Below are 23,765 nucleotides of genomic sequence, written 5' to 3' on the forward strand. Positions count from 1 at the left end.
GATAGTTCTTATAAAAGATCCTTTGCTACTATTGAAAACATGTAACACGTTTTCTCTCCAAGACTACAAGTCAGAATTACCCAAAGTTTGACATCCAATAGCCAAGGATTAATAAATCAATGTGCTCTAGTGGTGTTGTTAAACAAAACAAACTTTTTTCTTTGAAGGAGGAGCGGGACATAGCTCAGTGGTACAGCACTCGCTTGATACGCGGTCGGTCTGGGATCGATCCCCATCGGTGGGCCCACTGGGCTATTTCTCGTCAAAACCAGTGCACCACGACTGGTATATCAAATGCTGTCTATGTGCTATCCTCTTTGTGGGATGGTGCATATAAAAGATCCCTTGCTGCTAATCGGAAAGAGTAGCCCATGAAGTGGCGACAGTGGGTTTCCTCTCTCAATATCTGTGTGGTCCTTAACCTTATCTCTCACGCCATATAACCGTAATTAAAATGTGTTGAGTGCATCGTTAAATAAAACATTTCTTTCTTTGAAGGACTTTGCGTAACCAAAAAGTGAACAGAATGGTGGTTTACGTATTCAAGCCTGGATGCAAATGTGCAACTCATCTTTCCCAGACAACAAAACATTACAAACTCCCCATTTCACCCGACAGCAAACTGAGGACCGCCCCTTTAACAGTGGTGTATTGTAACATTTAGTGGCCTTAAAACATATCCCAATTATGATTAAGTTGTGACAATTTCCCGAATCCTATTAGACATTGGTATACCCTGCCAAAACATCCTGGCTAAATCCTTGTCATATTATTGTTTTTTCTGTGGTAAAGCGCTCGCTTGATGCGCAGTCGGTTTGGGACCGATCCCCGCCAATGGGCCCATTGGGCTACTTCTCGCTCCAGCCAGTGCACAAGGACTGGTATATCAAAGGCCGTGGTATGTGCTATCCTGTCTATGGGATGGTGCATATAAAGGATCCCTTGCTGTTATTGTTGTACTAGAGCTGGAATCTTTGCGTAACCGTGTTTTCGATATAAAGTTACCTCTGACTACGACTGCTATCACAACCGTCCATATATCCGTCTAGCTCTAAAACGGCAGGTGACGAGACATGGCCAGGTCAGTCTGGGATTGGGCTATGCCGCTTTGCAGCTATGCCGTCTTTGGGATGGTGCATATAAAAGAACCCTTGCTGCTAATCGAAGAGTAGCCCATGAAGTGGCGACAGCAGGCTTCCTCTCTCAATAATTGTGTGGTCCTTAACCACATGTCCAACTCCATATAACCGTAAATAAAATGTGTGTCGTTAAATAAAACATTTTCTTCGAACGGCAAAGTACTCGGGCTAGGGATAACATAACAAAAATGAAACAACAAGTACAAAAAAAACACTTTTTATGTCCAACTTTGAGCTGACATTATACATTACAAAAATAAATTAATCTGAATTTTCAATTCATCTCATATGACACAAGTGTAACACAATAGTAACATACAGCACTGGGCAGTGCGACAAAATAACAAGAATATACTCTCAATGCGTTCATGACATGCCTTCTTACAACCATTTTCAAAAGATTACTGCGAAGAAACAAAAATAGCAGATGTCGCCCTATTTGTTTTTACAAAACATATTCCTTGTAGCCTTGGTGGTGTAGTGGTTAAGCCATCGGACCTAAGGCTGGTAGGTACTGGGTTCCCATCCCGGTACCGGCTCATACCCACAGAGTATGTTATAATGAATCATTTGGGTATGAGTAAGACCCCTACACTAACTTCTCTCTCTCTCACTAATCACTAACACACTGTCCTGTAATGACCGCCCAGATAGCTGAGGTGTGTGCCCAGGACAGCGTGCTTGACCCTTAACTGAATATTAAACAGGTATAAATGAAATGAAATGTGTAAGAAGGCTAATTATTACTAATAAAGAAAACGAACTACATATATGTGTATTATCAATAACAGTACCATGATTAGAAATTGAGTCAATTAATAAAATTTAATATTTAAAGAGACAGACCCTACTTTTTAAACACTAAGGCATATTTTTCACTTTATCGAGCCATTTATGATCATTGAAATCAAACATTACATATATTTTATTGTTTAGATTATCCATTTTCGTACATCCGAAGTGTTTCTGGTCATCCTGGTGTTGCTAATATCACAAAATGTATTTTTCATATTTTGAAAACGCACTGGCGTCTGAGAAGTAACGGTTATAGAGTCGCGTTTTAGTCTAATTTTAACAGTATTTCAACATCACAGACTCTTGTTTCACTCTGTTGTATCCAAATTTGTTACGGCTTTGTAAATTAACCAAACTTAGTGTCCACTTTTACGGGTCGAAGTTAGTGTCTAGGTAAAACAAAATATGCCTTAGTGTTTAAAAACTAGGATCTGTCCCTTTAATACAATTGAAAAACAATGCATAATATATTTTTTAAATATTGTATTTATACCTAAAGTTAGAATGAAACATGTTTTACATTACCTTATCATTGGTATCTTTTTAAAATTCTGATTAAGAACAGAATTATTGTATTCACTCAAGGGAACCAACTCTGGCAGTCATATGTAAATAAGACTCATGAGTAATCTGCCCCTAGATATCGGTGAAGTATCGGTAAACAATAGTGGTATAGCTCGTGGTTGCCTGATTTGCCTTTCATATGACTTGTAAGGACATTTTCGCAGATATAACAAATATAACCACACACACACACACACACACACACACACACACACGTGGTACGGCCATGGCTGTACTGGCCTAACTCTGCGCCGCCCCTGTAACCTATGTGGTATTTAAACCAGAAAAGCAACAGGTAACTTTATACATGTAGTTAGAAGAAAAGTACACACTTTGTGACATCATATTAAATGTTGAAACAAAACAAAAATAATAATAACAAGCTCGCCACCTACCTACAGTTTGAAATTTTATCTTTACTTTAAGGGGAAGTAACTCATTAAACCTTAGTACACAGGCCACATACTAAATGATAAGGCATTGTCAGCCTCGGTGATGTCGTGGTTAAGCCATCAGACATGAGGCTGGTAGGTACTGGGTTCGCAGCCCGGTACCTGCTCACACCCACAGTGAGTTTTAACAACTCAATGGGTAGGTGTAAGACCACTACACCCTCTTCTCTCTCACTAATCAACTAACAACTAACCCACTGCCCTGGGGCCTGATTCACTAAAATCTTGCAACTTTGCGATCTCGCAGTGCAATGCTAAAAGACTTGCAAAGAGGATGCTTTGTTGTCTAGGAGAGCCTAAGAGACCTTTGTGAATTAGGCCCCTGGACAGACAGCCCAGATAGCTGAGCTGTGTGCCCAGGACAGTGTGCTTGAATGTTAATTGGATATAAGCATGAAAATAAGTTGAAATAAATGAACAGATAAGGTATTCAGTTCTAAATGCTGTAATCTACATTTATAACATTGCACATGTGCATTGTAAAGGTTAAATCAGTTTTAATTCCAATAAAATCAAATAAAAGAAAACAGACAAGTCTTTTCAGTAGACTACACACATATCCATTGCCTACAAGTTACCAAATGGCTGAAAATACAGAGGTATCATCCCTTTAAAGAATAAGTTTACAGCAAAGACAATTATTGTCTGGCAATTTAACAAAAGTTATGTAACAAAAGCTTTTTCGAAAGATGGACAAATGAGAGGGAGGATGGATGGAATGGACAAGGATGATGGATGGATGGAATGGAATGGACGATGAGGATGGATGGATGGATGGATGGAAGAGATGAGGGTAGAATCGATGGATGGATGGATGGATGGATGGAAGAGATGAGGGTAGAATCGATGGATGGATGGATGGATGGATGGATGGAAAAAAATGAGAGTGAGGGTGAGATACATGGCAATCATAAAGTGATATAAACCAAGAATCAATAGTTTTTTTGTATATTAAATTATATATTAGATCATTTAACACATATATACACATACACATATATACACACACACACACACACATACACATACACATACACATACACATACACACATATGTCTGTACAATATGGGACAAGTACATGAAAAGGACATTGATACTCTTATTCAAATATTACACATACAAAACTGGGTAAATTATACATTTCACAACAGCACATTTATATTCACCGTGCTGCACAACTTCAGGGTGTATCTACATGACATGTGTAAACATTTACTCTCACTGCTGCATTCTACAACAGGATATTCAGACTTCATAATGTACAATACATGTAGGTCATTCATGACTGGGTTTACTCCACAACAGGGGCTGGCTCCACAAAATGATATACATGTAGCACTGTTATGATCATGAATACCTACTATCAGAACCACAACAGTTTCCTATTATCAGCAACTCATCTCATAATGTAACATACTTATAGGATATCAAACGAGCTTCCATTTCATATCATATTTACGTCCCGAGTGAATTCATTTTCAGTTGTCACAAGCTATTAGCGACTGACAATGAAAATTATTTCATGTGGGTTCTAAACATGATTCGAAATTTGAATTCTATCTCATTTCTTCCCAATTTGGCATCTCCTTCTATCTTCTTACTTCTTTTCTTACCCACTTCCACATCCCAGTCCTTGTCTCTCCAACCACGACATGTGATTGTCTCTTGTGGCTATCTGGGGGGAGGAACATAGCTCAGTGGTACAGCGCTCGCCTGATGCGTGATCAATCTAGGATCGATTGCTGCCGGTGGGCTCACTGGGGTATTTCTCGTTCCAGCCAGTGCTCCACAACTGGTGTAACAAAGGCCATGGTATGTACTATCCTGCCTGTAGGATGGTGCATATAAACAATTCCTTGCTGCTAACTGAAAAGAGTAGCCCATGAAGTGGCGATAGCGAGTTTCCTCTCTCAATATATGCGTGGTCCTTAACCACATATCTGACGCCATATAACTGTAAATAAAATGTGTTGGGTGCGTCGTTAAATAAAAAATATTTCACCAATGGAAATTAATCCTAGATCGATCGTGCATAAGGCGAGTGCTTTACCACTGAGCTACGTTCCACCCCCTCTACCCAAAAGAATGTAGATGTGTTGTGAAATGATTGGTAAGGTTATACATGTACAATTATTTTATAAAAAACAGCCCAAATAATTTTCTTTAAAAACGTTACGGTTGCAAGTTTTTTCTTCGGATGGTCAGGTAATCGAAACAAACTTTATTTTGCTTTGCCTGATGTACATTGGTACATTGTATTGAGGTCATTAATTATGCAAGATTCTTATTCTGTTTGATAATCCTACTACATATTAGCATGTTTTACCACAGATATATGTAAGATATAACAGGTTTATATCACACACACACATGTATAATATCACATTTATACAATAGGTATACATATATGTAGGGTATGACACTTATTTCACAGATGTACATGTATGAATGTAATGTCCTCCAGAAAGAAAATGGGTTAAGTTTAGGGTTAGGGTTAAGCAAATCATACATTAATGATAAGAGTAATTAATTTTGTTAAAAGGTTAACTTTTTAAAAAAACAAATGCAAAAAAATCTGGGCATGGCGCCATACCCATTTTACCCTCTGGCAGAAACCCTGGACACCTATACAACACATGTACACAATTACACACATAAGTTCGAACACATCTATACCAGACTGGGTGTGCAACACAACATCACAAAACTAAAAAGAGACTGACACATTCCATTCCCTATGTAGAAAGATGTCACCAATATTGGGGTATAAATAACTGGAACTGCTTACATATACAAGTTTGTTAATCATTGGCTACTGGATGTCAAACATTTGGTAATTTTGACACATACATATAGTCTTAGTGGAAACCTGCTACATTTTTCAGTTAATGTGTTACAACACTTGTTACAATATTTCTCATTCCAGCCAGTACACCACATCAAAGGCCATGGTATGTGCTATCCTGTCTGTGGGATGGTGCACATAAAAGATCTATTGCTACTAATGCAAAAATGTACTGGTTTTTCTCATTAAGGCTATATGTCAGAATTACCAAATGTTTGACGTCCAATAGCTGATGATTAATAAATCAATGTGCTCTAGTGGTGTTGTTAAACAAAACAAAACTTTAAACTTTAATTTGTTACAAAAATGATGATAGTCTACTATTTAACAATATTGCTCTTTTTTTTAAATTTAGTTAATTTTGAGGGAGTAATTGTATTAAATAAATAAATAAATAAAATTGCTTTCTTTTCTAGGATTTTTTATAGGTTTTTCAACATTTACACTTGTTAATCTTAAAAGCCATGATTTTGGACACGTATACATGTACATGTACCCAGTTCTGGACATCAGTCCTTGAAATTATTAGATGATTTTTCATCTCAGGTTAACAGTGTAACACAGGCAGAATATGACATTTATACCACAGACAGGGTGTGCAATACGACCAACACTACCAACACGAAACTTGGTATACATGTAGACTGTTCCCCTGATGTTGAAAGACTTGTCACCGATATGGGCCTCTGACTGGTTTCTCCTCTGCCCGCTGTATACACGTGAACACACTGCTCCAAACGCACCACCCGAGATACCTCCTCCACGAACACTGGACGGACACAGATGTAATACACTGACTGGGGAGACAACCGCGTCACCAAGCACTCTTGTTTGTATGGAGGTAAATACATGTCCTTTCTGCGATCCGTACGACAGGTTTCTCCTCTAACGCAGGTCACGCTTAATGTCCAGTACACTTGTGATCCACCTTTGTACGGCCACCGCACAATCACTCTATCAGTCGTTTCCGATGTCACAGTCAAATTCATAAATACTTGAATGGGATCTTGCAGCGCACTGAACGTGAAACCGACAAAATTCTGCAGCGGATTGCAGTTGAGATACAGTCGGTTTGGCAAGGAGCCACTGAGCATGTCCGTATTCACGGTGACGAGTTTGTTATGCACCAATGACAACTCCTCCAATTGTAGGAGGTCGCGTAATGATCCCTTGTCGATTGTCCGAATGGAGTTATTAGCGATGAGTAAAATCTTGAGAACGGTCATACCCCTGAACATCCCCGGATTCAACTTCTCGAGTTGGTTGTCATTTAAATTTACAACGTACACAGAGTCCTTGAAATTGTCGAAACAACCGGTACCCATCGAGGATATCCGGTTAGCACTGAGATCCAGCTTGACGATCCGCTTCACCTGGCTGAACATGTCACGGTTGACGTGCGAGATTTCGTTTGAAGTCAGAGACAACTCATCCAAGAACAGCCCGCTCAAAGCACTGGCGGGGAATACTGAGATTCTGTTGTGACCTAATCTCAGTTTTTTCAAATTACGAAAACCGTAGAAATGATCGAGGTGTAAGGACGTAAGCCGGTTATGAGAAACGGTCAAAGTCTTTAAACGATCCTGCAGCCTGCTCCAGGACACGTTAGAAATGTCTGTCAGTCTGTTGTAATCCAAGTGGAGATAATTCAGCCTCACAAGACCATTGAAGATAGCACCATCGAAGCTCGTTAACTCATTGTACGACGCCTGCAGTCGTCTCAGCTCACGCAGGTCCGAGAAACATCCACTGTCGATTTTGTGAATCACGTTTCGCGAAATATCCAACAGCTTCAGCGAATGTAGACCAAGAAAGGTTCCGTTAACACCGACACCAATGTGGTTTCGATCCAGATAGAGTTTTGTTAGGTTAGCCAGATGAAGAAACGTCTGAGGTTCGATGATATCGATATAATTAGAACTCAGATACAGAGATTCCAGCGATCGCAGTCCAATCCACTGTGACTGCGACGTCGAGTGCAGGCTGTTGTTATTCAGCCTCAACGTCACGAGATTCGCCAGACCGCCGAACGCAGAACTCGAAATTGTGTTGATTTTGTTAGCCTGCAAGTCTAGGACTCTCAGTCTGGACAGGCGAGAGAACGCGCGGCTGGGCACGGTCTTCAAGGCATTGCCGCTCAGATCTAGAAGAACTACGTCACGTGAAATCTTTCCGACGATCTTCCCGAGGCTGGAATCGCCGACGTTCGCATTCTGGCAGTACACGTAGAACTCTTGGTTGCACTGGCATTCAGCTGGACACGTTGCCATGGCGATGTCTCCCATGATTCCGAGCAGCAGGACTGTGATTTCCACCGTAAACACAAGGGCATCTGTATGCATCTTCCATTTCTCCTACAAAAGATAAAATATTTATATTTTTTAAAGCTATTTCATATATAAAATTATTCTGCATTTTAAACAGTCTTCACGAAAAAATATGAGTTATCACTCCCACTTCCCTTCAAACTGTCGTGGAAAGTTTTAGGAGAGAGAAATAAATTTAAATACTTTTTATTTTAAACTTACTGTGATTGCAGCTCGCCTACGACAACTTCATGGCCAATACTGTTATAAACAACAAGTTGTAAGATAAATGGTGTCTAATGGACATGAATGTACATGTAGTAATTTTTCTATTTCTTACATATCATCCAAAAAACTGGTTTTAAGTAAATTTAAATGGGGTTTTTCCAAATAAAATGTATTTATGACTTTTGAGCTTCCAGTGTGTCATAAATTAATCGGTTTCAAGTTAACTTATATACATGGACATCAATCTTGATCATGCATTTTTCCCTGGATGGTATGGCTGTGTCAACTGGGTCAATCATCAGCTAAGAGTAACCAATCATATATCTTTAAATCAGTATCACACCTACGTGAGTTATTAGTGTGTGTTATCATAAATAAATAAAATAAACAAAGAAGTTTTGTTTTGTTTAACGACACCACTAGAGCACACTGATTATTAATCATTGGCTATTTGAATGTCAAACATTTGGTTATTCTGTCATATAGTCTTAAGAGAGGAAACCCGCAACATTTTTCCATTAGTAGCAAGGGATCTTTAATATGCACTATCCCACAGACAGGATAGCACATACCACGGCCTACGATATACCAGTCGTAGTGCACTGGCTGGAATGAGAAATAGCCCAATGGGTCCATCAGTGGGCTATGTCCCACCACATATCATAAATAAAGATTGATGTTCTCACCTATGGGTCCACCAGTGGGCTATGTCCCACCACGTATCATAAATAAAGATTGATGTTCTCACCGATGGGTCCACCAGTGGGCTATGTCCCTCCACGTATCATAAATAAAGATTGATGTTCTCACCGATGGGTCCACCAGTGGGTATGTCCCAACACGTATCATAAATAAAGATTGATGTTCTCACCACCAGTGGGCTATGTCCCTCCACGTATCATAAATAAAGATTGATGTCTCACCTATGGGTCCACCAGTGGGCTATGTCCCTCCACGTATCATAAATAAAGATTGATGTCTCACCGATGGGTCCACCAGTGGGCTATGTCCCACCACGTATCATAAATAAAGATTGATGTTCTCACCAGTGGGCTATGTCCCACCACGTATCATAAATAAAGATTGATGTTCTCACCGATGGGTCCACCAGTGGGCTATGTCCCTCCACGTATCATAAATAAAGATTGATGTTCTCACCGATGGGTCCACCAGTGGGCTATGTCCCACCAAGTATCATAAATAAAGATTGATGTTCTCACCGATGGGTCCACCAGTGGGCTATGTCCCTCCACGTATCATAAATAAAGATTGATGTTCTCACCGATGGGTCCACCAGTGGGCTATGTCCCTCCACGTATCATAAATAAAGATTGATGTTCTCACCAATGGGTCCACCAGTGGGCTATGTCCCACCACGTATCATAAATAAAGATTGATGTTCTCACCGATGGGTCCACCAGTGGACTATGTCCCACCACGTATCATAAATAAAGATTGATGTTCTCACCACCAGTGGGCTATGTCCGACCACGTATCATAAATAAAGATTGATGTTCTCACCGATGGGTCCACCAGTGGGCTATGTCCCACCACGTATCATAAATAAAGATTGATGTTCTCACCACCAGTGGGCTATGTCCCTCCACGTATCATAAATAAAGATTGATGTCTCACCTATGGGTCCACCAGTGGGCTATGTCCCACCACGTATCATAAATAAAAATTGATGTTCTCACCGATGGGTCCACCAGTGGGCTATGTCCCACCACGTATCATAAATAAAGATTGATGTTCTCACCAGTGGGCTATGTCCCACCACGTATCATAAATAAAGATTGATGTTCTCACCGATGGGTCCACCAGTGGGCTATGTCCCTCCACGTATCATAAATAAAGATTGATGTTCTCACCGATGGGTCCACCAGTGGGCTATGTCCCACCAAGTATCATAAATAAAGATTGATGTTCTCACCGATGGGTCCACCAGTGGGCTATGTCCCACCAAGTATCATAAATAAAGATTGATGTTCTCACCGATGGGTCCACCAGTGGGCTATGTCCCTCCACGTATCATAAATAAAGATTGATGTTCTCACCGATGGGTCCACCAGTGGGCTATGTCCCTCCACGTATCATAAATAAAGATTGATGTTCTCACCGATGGGTCCACCAGTGGGCTATGTCCCTCCACGTATCATAAATAAAGATTGATGTTCTCACCGATGGGTCCACCAGTGGGCTATGTCCCACCACGTATCATAAATAAAGATTGATGTTCTCACCAGTGGGCTATGTCCCACCACGTATCATAAATAAAGATTGATGTTCTCACCGATGGGTCCACCAGTGGGCTATGTCCCTCCATGTATCATAAATAAAGATTGATGTTCTCACCGATGGGTCCACCAGTGGGCTATGTCCCACCAAGTATCATAAATAAAGATTGATGTTCTCACCGATGGGTCCACCAGTGGGCTATGTCCCACCAAGTATCATAAATAAAGATTGATGTTCTCACCGATGGGTCCACCAGTGGGCTATGTCCCTCCACGTATCATAAATAAAGATTGATGTTCTCACCGATGGGTCCACCAGTGGGCTATGTCCCTCCACGTATCATAAATAAAGATTGATGTTCTCACCAATGGGTCCACCAGTGGGCTATGTCCCACCACGTATCATAAATAAAGATTGATGTTCTCACCGATGGGTCCACCAGTGGGCTATGTCCCACCACGTATCATAAATAAAGATTGATGTTCTCACCACCAGTGGGCTATGTCCCTCCACGTATCATAAATAAAGATTGATGTCTCACCTATGGGTCCACCAGTGGGCTATGTCCCACCACGTATCATAAATAAAGATTGATGTTCTCACCGATGGGTCCACCAGTGGGCTATGTCCCTCCACGTATCATAAATAAAGATTGATGTTCTCACCGATGGGTCCACCAGTGGGCTATGTCCCACCACGTATCATAAATAAAGATTGATGTTCTCACCGATGGGTCCACCAGTGGGCTATGTCCCTCCACGTATCATAAATAAAGATTGATGTTCTCACCGATGGGTCCACCAGTGGGCTATGTCCCACCACGTATCATAAATAAAGATTGATGTTCTCACCAATGGGTCCACCAGTGGGCTATGTCCCTCCACGTATCATAAATAAAGATTGATGTTCTCACCCATGGGTCCACCAGTGGGCTATGTCCCACCACGTATCATAAATAAAGATTGATGTTCTCACCAGTGGACTATGTCCCACCACGTATCATAAATAAAGATTGATGTTCTCACCGATGGGTCCACCAGTGGGCTATGTCCCTCCACGTATCATAAATAAAGATTGATGTTCTCACCACGTATCATAAATAAAGATTGATGTTCTCACCGATGGGTCCACCAGTGGGCTATGTCCCACCACGTATCATAAATAAAGATTGATGTTCTCACCGATGGGTCCACCAGTGGGCTATGTCCCTCCACGTATCATAAATAAAGATTGATGTTCTCACCAATGGGTCCACCAGTGGGCTATGTCCCATCACGTATCATAAATAAAGATTGATGTTCTCACCACCAGTGGGCTATGTCCCTCCACGTATCATAAATAAAGATTGATGTTCTCACCACCAGTGGGCTATGTCCCTCCACGTATCATAAATAAAGATTGATGTTCTCACCAATGGGTCCACCAGTGGGCTATGTCCCACCACGTATCATGAATAAAGATTGATGTTCTCACCACCAGTGGGCTATGTCCCTCCACGTATCATAAATAAAGATTGATGTTCTCACCACCAGTGGGCTATGTCCCTCCACGTATCATAAATAAAGATTGATGTTCTCACCGATGGGTCCACCAGTGGGCTATGTCCCACCACGTATCATAAATAAAGATTGATGTTCTCACCGATGGGTCCACCAGTGGGCTATGTTCCTCCACGTATCATAAATAAAGATTGATGTTCTCACCACCAGTGGGCTATGTCCCTCCACGTATCATAAATAAAGATTGATGTTCTCACCGATGGGTCCACCAGTGGGCTATGTCCCACCACGTATCATAAATAAAGATTGATGTTCTCACCGATGGGTCCACCAGTGGGCTATGTCCCACCACGTATCATAAATAAAGATTGATGTTCTCACCAATGGGTCCACCAGTGGGCTATGTCCCTCCACGTATCATAAATAAAGATTGATGTTCTCACCGATGGGTCCACCAGTGGACTATGTCCCACCACGTATCATAAATAAAGATTGATGTTCTCACCGATGGGTCCACCAGTGGGCTATGTCCCTCCACGTATCATAAATAAAGATTGATGTTCTCACCAATGGGTGTGTAATGAAGGTTGTTGTTGGTGTGTGGGTTTTTTTTTGGGGGGGGGGGGGGGGGGGGGGGTTTACTAGCCTCGGTGGCATAGTGGTTAAGCCATCCGACAACAGGCTGGTAGGTACACGGTTCGCAGCCCGGTACCGGCTCCAACCCAGAGCGAGTTCTTAAGGGCTCAATGAGTAGGTGTAAGGCCACTACACCCTCTTCTCTCTCACTAACCAACTAACTAACTCACTGTCCTGGACAGACAGCCCAGCACAGCATGCTTGAACTTTAATTGGATACAAGCACGAAAATAAGTTGAAATAAATGAATGTGTAAGAAAGCGTTAGTTATTCAATGAGGTTCGACGAATCCGTTAGAATTTTCAGTCTGAGCGATTGGAAATTATTAAAGGGACAGACCCTAGTTTCTAAAAACGCACGTTAGTCTAAGAGGTAATAGCTAATGAGACAAGCTCTAGTTATTTTAGACGGTATGTCCCTGTTTAAACATCACAGACTTTAGCTTCTCTATGTTATAACCTGATCCAAATGTGTGTTGCAGGTTTGTAGATTAAAGTGACATTCCTGAATTTGTTGCATTTTAAGATGTTTCCGACTAATAAACTATCTCTACGATTAAACTTACATATTAAATATATTTTCTTGTTTAGAATATCAGTGTCTGTATATTCAATATGTTTCTGGTCGTCATAATATTTGTAAGAAGCCCAAACTGGATTCTGTCTTCAAATAATTTCGTACGTACGAAAAAATCATAGTTTAGGAAATTAAATTAAATTTAACCTAGTAAAAATATTAGAACGATCAGAAACATGTTTAATATACAGTCATTAATATTTTATGCATAAAAATATATTTGATATGCAATTACAATCATTAATAACGCTCTGTTAGTCGATAACATATTAAAAGTTGCAGCAAACTTGGGAATGTCCCTTTAACTAAACTTAGTGTCCATTTTTACGGGCTGAAACTAGAGTCTGCACCTTTAACAACATAAGCTTTATATGTAGGCCACTATAGCCAAGACTTCAGTAAGGGTTAATAACTTCCTCAAACACTGGCTAAAAAACGTCCATTAATTTTACTGAGCATAATAAGAGGTGCACATACATACGGACAGACAGACGGACGTACATATGTGTATCAACATGCACCTAAACTGAAAACAACCAGGTTATTTAATTACTTGAAAACAAACACCATTTCTACTTGATCTTAGGTGATGAATGAAGACACAGGCTGCAGCAACCAGAGCTCGTATCTAGGATTACGGACAATAAAGGGTTTTCTTGCTCCAAGGATAAGACCATCAAACGTATGTGGCTGTGACTTAATCTCTCTGAATCCATGCATCGGTGATCTAAAGAACGCTGATACTGTTAAGACCACAAGATGGAGCTGTGTGCTAATCGGTTCGCTTACAGTCAAGTCACTCTTTGAAATATTGGCGGAGAAATTTATATCCTGTAATCGTAGAACATAATAGTGATTCCGTGCACGTAACTGTGTTTAATGATGCTACAATACAGATTAAGTGTTAACTGGCAACATGTATATCATCTTTTCTGAAATGAAGATGATCAAAATTCTGTAGTATCTATGTGATATTGTGTAAACAAAGATGGTGTTAGTGTGAAATAACCCCCCTGGAGTAAAGTATGATGATCTGACACAAATATTTGTGTTTAGCGGTCATAGAAGGATTAAACATTAACTGGCAACATTTGTTTATCTTTTCTGAAATGTAGAGATGACATTCCATAGATATACATGTACAGAACATTGTATAAACAAAAATGGTGTTTGTTTGACATAACCCCAGTGTATAGTAATGGTGATTCCATGCATGTAACTGTGTTAAATAAGTCCTACAAAGATTAAGTATTAACTGGGAGCGTTTTTATTGCACTGCAGTGGAAGAGATACCCATGTGATATTTAGCAACTCTTCACATTGTGGAATACAATGTATGTCTTTTGAGAGGTCATGACCTCTGATAGCTAAATAAAGTGGCCACAACATGACATCATTTTATTGGTTTTTAATCTGTGCATTTTCATGTCTTGGTTAGTTATTTTGGAAGTAATTCTGTGCGATTTTTGTTTATTGATATGCTGTGTAATAAATAAAATATTATACTGTTTCCCATGTGAGACCGTTTATATTACAACTTGTGTGTTTTTAATCATACATCACTTACTTTCGCTCGTGATGTACTATTAAAAATACACTCATTGTAATATAAACAGTCTCACTCGGGAACTCGTTTAGTATTCTCTATGTCTCATCTTTTTTTGTAATTATATGTACATTCACAAAATCACCATCACTTACCCTGGGTGGGATGTAGCCCAGTGGTAAACTACTAAAGCATTTGACTAATGCACGGTCAGTATAGGATCGATCCCCATTGGTGGGTCCATTGGGCCTGTGCACCCTGACTGCTATATCAAAGGCTGTGGTATGCACTATCCTGTCAGAAAGAGTAGCTCATTGAATGACAGCAGTGGGTTTCCTCTCTCAATATCTGTGTGGTCGTTAACCATATGACCGACGCCATATAACCGTAATTAACATTCCTTCCTTCCATTAATTACATACTTCCATTAATTACGTACTCTGTACGTACTTCCATTAATTACATACTCTATACGTACTTCCATTAATTACATACTCTATACGTACTTCCATTAATTACGTACGCTGGGGTTATGTCAAAGCAACAACTTGTTTTTGTTTGTAAGTGTAATTACATGTTTAACAGTCCAGGAAGGATCAAATATTAAAGGGACATTCCTGAGTTTGCTACAAGTTTTAAGATGTTATCGACTAACAGAGACATTTTGACGACTGTAATTACATATCAAATATATTTTTCTGCATAAAATATTAGTGGCTGTATATTAAATGTGTTTCTGATTGTTCTAATATTTGTAAAAGGTTAAATTTCATTTTATTTCCTAAAAAAGATTTTTTTATTAAGACGACCAGAAACACACTGAATATACAGACACTGGTATTCTAAACATGAAAATATATTTAATATGTAAGTTTAATCGTGGAAATATTTTATTAGTCAAAAACATCTTACAATGCAGCAAACTCGAGAATGTCCCTTTAATATGTAAGTTTAATCGTAGAAATATTTTATTAGTCGGAAACATGTTACAATGCAGAAAACTCGGGAATGTCCCTTTAATATGTAAGTTTAATCGTAGAAATATTTTATTAGTCGGAAACATCTTACAATGCAGCAAACTCGAGAATGTCCCTTTAATATGTAAGTTTAATCGTAGAAATATTTTATTAGTCGGAAACATCTTACAATGCAGAAAACTCGAGAATGTCCCTTTAATATGTAAGTTTAATCGTAGAAATATTTTATTAGTCGGAAACATCTTACAATGCAGCAAACTCGGGAATGTCCCTTTAATATGTAAGTTTAATCGTAGAAATATTTTATTAGTCGGAAACATCTTACAATGCAGCAAACTCGGGAATGTCCCTTTAATATGTAAGTTTAATCGTAGAAATATTTTATTAGTCGGAAACATCTTACAATGCAGCAAACTCGGGAATGTCCCTTTAATATGTAAGTTTAATCGTAGAAATATTTTATTAGTCGGAAACATCTTACAATGCAGCAAACTCGGGAATGTCCCTTTAATATGTAAGTTTAATCGTAGAAATATTTTATTAGTCGGAAAAATCTTACAATGCAGCAAACTCGAGAATGTCCCTTTAATATGTAAGTTTAATCGTAGAAATATTTTATTAGTCGGAAACATCTTACAATGCAGCAAACTCGGGAATGTCCCTTTAATATGTAAGTTTAATCGTAGAAATATTTTATTAGTCGGAAACATCTTACAATGCAGAAAACTCGAGAATGTCCCTTTAATATGTAAGTTTAATCGTAGAAATATTTTATTAGTCGGAAACATCTTACAATGCAGCAAACTCGGGAATGTCCCTTTAATATGTAAGTTTAATCGTAGAAATATTTTATTAGTCGGAAACATCTTACAATGCAGCAAACTCGGGAATGTCCCTTTAACAGAAACATCTTACAATGCAGCAAACTCGAGAATGTCCCTTTAATATGTAAGTTTAATCGTAGAAATATTTTATTAGTCGGAAACATGTTACAATGCAGCAAACTCGAGAATGTCCCTTTAATATGTAAGTTTAATCGTAGAAATATTTTATTAGTCGGAAACATCTTACAATGCAACAAACTCGAGAATGTCCCTTTAATATGTAAATTTAATCGTAGGAATATTTTATTAGTCGGAAACATCTTACAATGCAGAAAACTCGAGAATGTCCCTTTAATATGTAAGTTTAATTGTAGAAATATTTTATTAGTCAGAAACATCTTACAATGCAGCAAACTCGGGAATTTCCCTTTAACAGAAACATCTTACAATGCAGCAAACTCGAGAATGTCCCTTTAATATGTAAGTTTAATCGTAGAAATATTTTATTAGTCGGAAACATCTTACAATGCAACAACCTCGAGAATGTCCCTTTAATATGTAAATTTAATCGTAGGAATATTTTATTAGTCGGAAACATCTTACAATGCAGAAAACTCGAGAATGTCCCTTTAATATGTAAGTTTAATCGTAGAAATATTTTATTAGTCGGAAACATCTTACAATGCAGCAAACTCGGGAATGTCCCTTTAACAGAAACATCTTACAATGCAGCAAACTCGAGAATGTCCCTTTAATATGTAAGTTTAATCGTAGAAATATTTTATTAGTCGGAAACATGTTACAATGCAGCAAACTCGAGAATGTCCCTTTAATATGTAAGTTTAATCGTAGAAATATTTTATTAGTCGGAAACATCTTACAATGCAACAAACTCGAGAATGTCCCTTTAATATGTAAATTTAATCGTAGGAATATTTTATTAGTCGGAAACATCTTACAATGCAGAAAACTCGAGAATGTCCCTTTAATATGTAAGTTTAATCGTAGAAATATTTTATTAGTCGGAAACATCTTACAATGCAACAAACTCGAGAATGTCCCTTTAATATGTAAATTTAATCGTAGGAATATTTTATTAGTCGGAAACATCTTACAATGCAGCAAACTCGGGAATGTCCCTTTAACAGAAACATCTTACAATGCAGCAAACTCGAGAATGTCCCTTTAATATGTAAGTTTAATCGTAGAAATATTTTATTAGTCGGAAACATGTTACAATGCAGCAAACTCGAGAATATCCCTTTAATATGTAAGTTTAATCGTAGAAATATTTTATTAGTCGGAAACATCTTACAATGCAACAAACTCGAGAATGTCCCTTTAATATGTAAATTTAATCGTAGGAATAATTTTATTAGTCGGAAACATCTTACAATGCAGAAAACTCGAGAATGTCCCTTTAATATGTAAGTTTAATCGTAGAAATATTTTATTAGTCGGAAACATCTTACAATGCAACAAACTCGAGAATGTCCCTTTAATATGTAAATTTAATCGTAGGAATATTTTATTAGTCGGAAACATCTTACAATGCAGAAAACTTGAGAATGTCCCTTTAATATGTAAGTTTAATCGTAGAAATATTTTATTAGTCAGAAACATCTTACAATGCAGCAAACTCGGGAATGTCCCTTTAACAGAAACATCTTACAATGCAGCAAACTCGAGAATGTCCCTTTAATATGTAAGTTTAATCGTAGAAATATTTTATTAGTCGGAAACATGTTACAATGCAGCAAACTCGAGAATGTCCCTTTAATATGTAAGTTTAATCGTAGAAATATTTTATTAGTCGGAAACATCTTACAATGCAACAAACTCGAGAATGTCCCTTTAATATGTAAATTTAATCGTAGAAATATTTTATTAGTCGGAAACATCTTACAATGCAGCAAACTCGAGAATGTCCCTTTAATATGTAAGTTTAATCGTAGAAATATTTTATTAGTCGGAAACATCTTACAATGCAGCAAACTCGAGAATGTCCCTTTAATATGTAAGTTTAATCGTAGAAATATTTTATTAGTCGTAAACATCTTACAATGCAGCAAACTCGAGAATGTCCCTTTAACTGGCAACATTTGTATCATCTTTCCTGAAATGTAGAGATGACATTCCACAGATGTACAAACAAAAACAATGTTTGTTGGACATGACCCCAGAGTAAGTACTGGCAAATTCATGTACCGGTAATTGTGTTTAGTGGTCCAACACGAAGAGGGATTAAACATTAATTGGCAATACTGAAAAAACCGTCTGTATTAACGTTGAGTTTTAACTTTGTATTGTGTTTTTCTAAAAGTGGATGGTTTTAGACAACAGACTTTTGGTTTTAAATATTAAATTTTGTCTTTTATTATATAACATTTAGTGAAATATCATAAAATATCAGTGAAATAAAAGTGTTATCTGATTCAAGTTGTAGTCTATTTTTAAGGATATTTCCTGTTTTACAGGTTTGTAAATTAGCTAAACGTAGTGTCCATTTTTTATGGGTTAAAACTAGGGTCTGTGTTTTGAAATTATTCTGCCAATTGTTTTTAAAATTTGCAATTGGCAGATTTGGTGAGTGCTAGAGCTAGCCATGTGTAGGTGTACTGAAGAGATGAAAGAGAAAAATATATCGAAAAAAATATATCTGATGAAATGAACTTTCCCCCTCCATCCTGGCTTAACAACAAGACAAAACAAAACGTGACGTATCGACACAATCCCAAGAACAAACGAACAAAGCTGAAGACACACAATAGAAAAAGATATTCAGTTTATGGTGGAAGTTACGGACAATCGTCAAAATGCTCCTGTGACCAGGAAAAGCTTTACCGAACGTGTCGAGTGTACGGACCGTGTTGACTGATCCTCTGTCAAGTGAATCTCTGTCAATGACAGAATTAACTCTCGGCATACACAGGATTTCACTTCATACCTTCTGACAGCATCAACATTTGTTTCAAGTTCTACTGTTGACCTCTGAGTCAAATCAACCAAACAATTAACGTATTAGAGGAGTTTCATAGCAAATAAACACATTTCAACTGTTTCTCCGTTAATATAAATATCAATTTCAAAAATATTTAGGTAATTGCAAGTTGGTTCACATGACTTTTACCTTAATTGGTAACCAATTTATCACTTACATGTACATCAATTGTATTAATTCAGTACATATATCCAATAGTCTTATCATTTGTTTCAACCACTGTTGACCTCCAAATCAAATTAACCAATCAAGTATAGTCTTAGAGGAGTTTGATAACAAATAAACACATTTCAAATTGTTCTCCATTAATATAAATGTTATCGTGAACAATTAGTCTTAGGAGTTTGATAACAAATAAACACATTTCAAATTGTTCTCCATTAATATAAATGTTATCGGGAACAATTAGTCTTAGAGGAGTTTGATAACAAATAAACACATTTCAAATTGTTCTCCATTAATATAAATGTTATCGGGAACAATTAGTCTTAGAGGAGTTTGATAACAAATAAACACATTTCAAATTGTTCTCCATTAATATAAATGTTATCGGGAACAATTAGTCTCAGAGGAGTTGATAACAAATAAACACATTTCAAATTGTTCTCCATTAATATAAATGTTATCAGGAACAATTATTTTTTAATTCTAGGTAATTGCAAGTTGGTTCACATGAATTTTACCTACATCTTGGTAAATAATTCATCAATTACATGAATTATATTAATTTAGTATATATCCTATAGTTGCATCATTTGTTTCAAGTTCTACTGCTGACCTGCAAGTCAAATATCAACCAAACAATTACTGTCTTAGAGGAGTTTGATAGCAAATAAACACATTTCAAATCGTTCTCCTTTAATGATTTTTAACTTTCAGTTGTGTGAATTATATTTGTATATCCTCATTAATTACTACACATGGATGGATGTATGGATGGACGGATGGACGGACAGACAGACGGACATACGGATGGATGGACGGATGGGTGAATGGACGGACGGACAGACGAATGGATGATTCGAAGGATGGTTTGAAGGATGGTTCAATGGATGGATGGATGGATGGATGGACGGACGGACGGATGGACAGACATATGAATGGATGGTTTGAAGGATGGTTCGATGGATGGATGGATGGATGGACGGATGGATGGATGGACGGACAGACGGATGGATGGTTTGATGGATGGATAGATAACTCCAATTAATCAAACTAAAAGTTTGTGATATAAATTTTAAAAATTAAAATAAAATGAAGTAAATTAATCTGTCTGTCTGTCTGTCTGTCTGTCTGTCTGTCTCTCTCTCTCTCATCCCAGCCAGTGCATCATGACTGGTATATCAAAGGCCATGGTATGTGCTATTCTGTCTTTGGGATGGTGTATATCTAAAAGGATTTCTTGCTACTAATGGAAAACTATAGCAGGTTTAAAATTCCTCTCTTAAAATTATGTGTTAAAATTACCAAATGTTTGATAAATACATCAATCTGCTTTAGTGGTGTCGTTAAACAAAACAAACTTTAACTTTAAATCTGTCAACAGCTAACACAATCATAAATAATAATCAGTTTGGACCAACCAAAAAAAGCTGCACTTACTTAACTTTACTAGCCAAGTAAAACATTTTACGACATCGTTCATTGCCATACCATATATTAACTTGCCATCAAGAGATATGGCAGTTCAGGGCAGATAAAAATGTCAGGGAAAGGGGAGGTAAAAGTGGACGTGAAGAGTGCAGAGGATCGGGGGGGGGGCAAACAAGGATAAAACGCTGAAGTTTAACAACACCACTAGAGCAGATTGATTTATTAATCATTGGGTGTTTTGGTAATACATGTAGTCTTAGAGGCAAGCGCACCACATTTAGGTCAGGCCAGGTCAATGGGTTTTACATGCACATTCAGAGCAAGCTGTTGTAGTGCATGCCTGTCATGGGCACAGGTGTCGACTGTTTTTTCTCCGCAAGGCTCAATGGGTAGGTGTAAACCACTTGCACTGACCAGTGATCCATAACTTGTTCAACAAAGGCCATGGTTTGTGCTATCCTGCCTGTGGGAAGTGCAAATAACAGATCCCTTGCTGCTAATCGGAAAGAGTAGCCCATGTAGTGGTGACAGCGGGTTTCCTCTCAAAATCTGTGTGGTCCTTAACCATATGTCTGACGCCTTATAACCGTAAATAAAATGTGTTGAGTGCATTGTTAAATAAAACATTTCTTTGTGATATATTTTAATACCATAATGCTCCAAGCTCCATCTCCTGTGGTGTCTCTTTTATCCAGCAGGCCATACTTTTGTCTTAGTAGGACATATTTGTTTGGACCTGCTATCTTAAAAAAAAAATAACAACAGCCCACATACCGTATATACTTAATATTTCGAGCTCTGGCTTTCCCAGAGAGTAAGGAAGGAAGGAAGGAAGGAAGGAAGGAATGTTTTATTTTAATGACGCACTCAACACATTTTATTTATGGTTATATGGCGTCAGACATATGGTTAAGGACCACACAGATATAGAGAGAGAAAACCCGCTGTCACCACTTCATGGGCTATTCTTTTCGATTAGCAGCAAGGGATCTTTTATATGCACCATCCCACAAACAGGATAGTACATACCACGGCATGTTACACCAGTTGTGGAGCACTGGCTGGAATGAGATGTGGCCACCGACGGGGATCGATCCAAAACCGACTGTGCATCGAGGGAACACTGTACCACTGGGCTACATTGTCTTAGTAGGAGATATTTCTTTGGATCTGCTATCTTAAAAAAAAAAATAACAGCAGGCCATATATATACTTAATATTTGGAGCCTTGACTTTCCCACCGAGGATAGCACATAATATAGCCTTTGATATACATGACAAATGCATGATAATAAACTAGAGGAGGAGCGTAGCCCAGTGGTAAAGCACTTGCTTGATGCGTGGTCAGTCTTTGATATACATGACAAATGCATGCTAATAAACTAGAGGAGGAGCGTAGCCCAGTGGTAAAGCACTTGCTTGATGCGTGGTCAGTCTTTGATATACATGACAAATGCATGCTAATAAACTAGAGGAGGAGCGTAGCCCAGTGGTAAAGCACTTGCTTGATGCGTGGTCAGTCTTTGATATACATGACAAATGCATGCTAATAAACTAGAGGAGGAGCGTAGCCCAGTGGTAAAGCACTTGCTTGATGCGTGGTCAGTCTTTGATATACATGACAAATGCATGCTAATAAACTAGAGGAGGAGCGTAGCCCAGTGGTAAAGCACTTGCTTGATGCGTGGTCAGCCTTTGATATACATGACAAATGCATGCTAATAAACTAGAGGAGGAGCGTAGCCCAGTGGTAAAGCACTTGCTTGATGCGTGGTCAGTCTTTGATATACATGACAAATGCATGCTAATAAACTAGAGGAGGAGCGTAGCCCAGTGGTAAAGCACTTGCTTGATGCGTGGTCAGTCTTTGATATACATGACAAATGCATGCTAATAAACTAGAGGAGGAGCGTAGCCCAGTGGTAAAGCACTTGCTTGATGCGTGGTCGGTCTGGGATCGATCCCTGTCGGTGGCCCCATTGGGCTATTTCTCATTCCAGCCAGTGCACCACGAATGGCATATCAAAGGCTGTGGTATGTACTACCCTGTCTGTGGGATGGTACATATAAAAGATCCCTTGCTGCTAATCGAAAAGAGTAGCCCACGAAGTATTGACAGTGGGTTTCCTCTCCCAATATCTGTGTGGTTCTTAACCATATGTCCGATGCCATATAACCGTAAATAAAATGTGTTAAATAAAACAGTTCTTTCTTTTTCTTTCTTAGCTTATAAACTTGCCAAACTTACCTTCAGTTCTTGCCGCAGAATATCCAGTTGCAATAAATCATATCTTGTTGCAATAAATCATATCTTCTATATAAATATATGTATCCAATGACATTTTTATTCCTTTCATGGGAGTCAACAATGCATTGTAGAGCCTAGTCTAGGAAAGTATGAAAGAGCTAACAGTGTCCATGACAACAGCAGATGGCCATGTGCTGTGAAGACAATGAAACTGCCACACAAAGCTATGGCGGACACCGCCGAATTGAATAAACACACATATTGTGTCCTCAACTCTTATGTTTCTCCTGCTTAAGA

At 38.4% G+C, this 23,765-nt stretch overlaps 1 protein-coding gene across 1 annotated transcript in view; it reads right to left on the minus strand.

Annotated features, from left to right (window-relative positions):
- Positions 1–5,450: 5,450 nt before the first annotated feature.
- LOC121386951 (toll-like receptor 6) overlaps positions 5,451–23,765 on the minus strand; it is a 54,469-nt gene continuing 36,154 nt past the window's right edge. The window contains exon 3 of the mRNA XM_041518008.1: positions 5,451–8,150. Coding sequence (XP_041373942.1) covers positions 6,375–8,138 — 1,764 coding nt within the window. The 5' untranslated portion in view covers positions 8,139–8,150 and the 3' untranslated portion in view covers positions 5,451–6,374. The remainder of the gene's footprint in view (positions 8,151–23,765) is intronic.

Source organism: Gigantopelta aegis, chromosome 12 (assembly GCF_016097555.1).
Source record: "Gigantopelta aegis isolate Gae_Host chromosome 12, Gae_host_genome, whole genome shotgun sequence".
In the NCBI taxonomy this organism is placed as follows: Eukaryota; Metazoa; Mollusca; class Gastropoda; order Neomphalida; family Peltospiridae; genus Gigantopelta; species Gigantopelta aegis.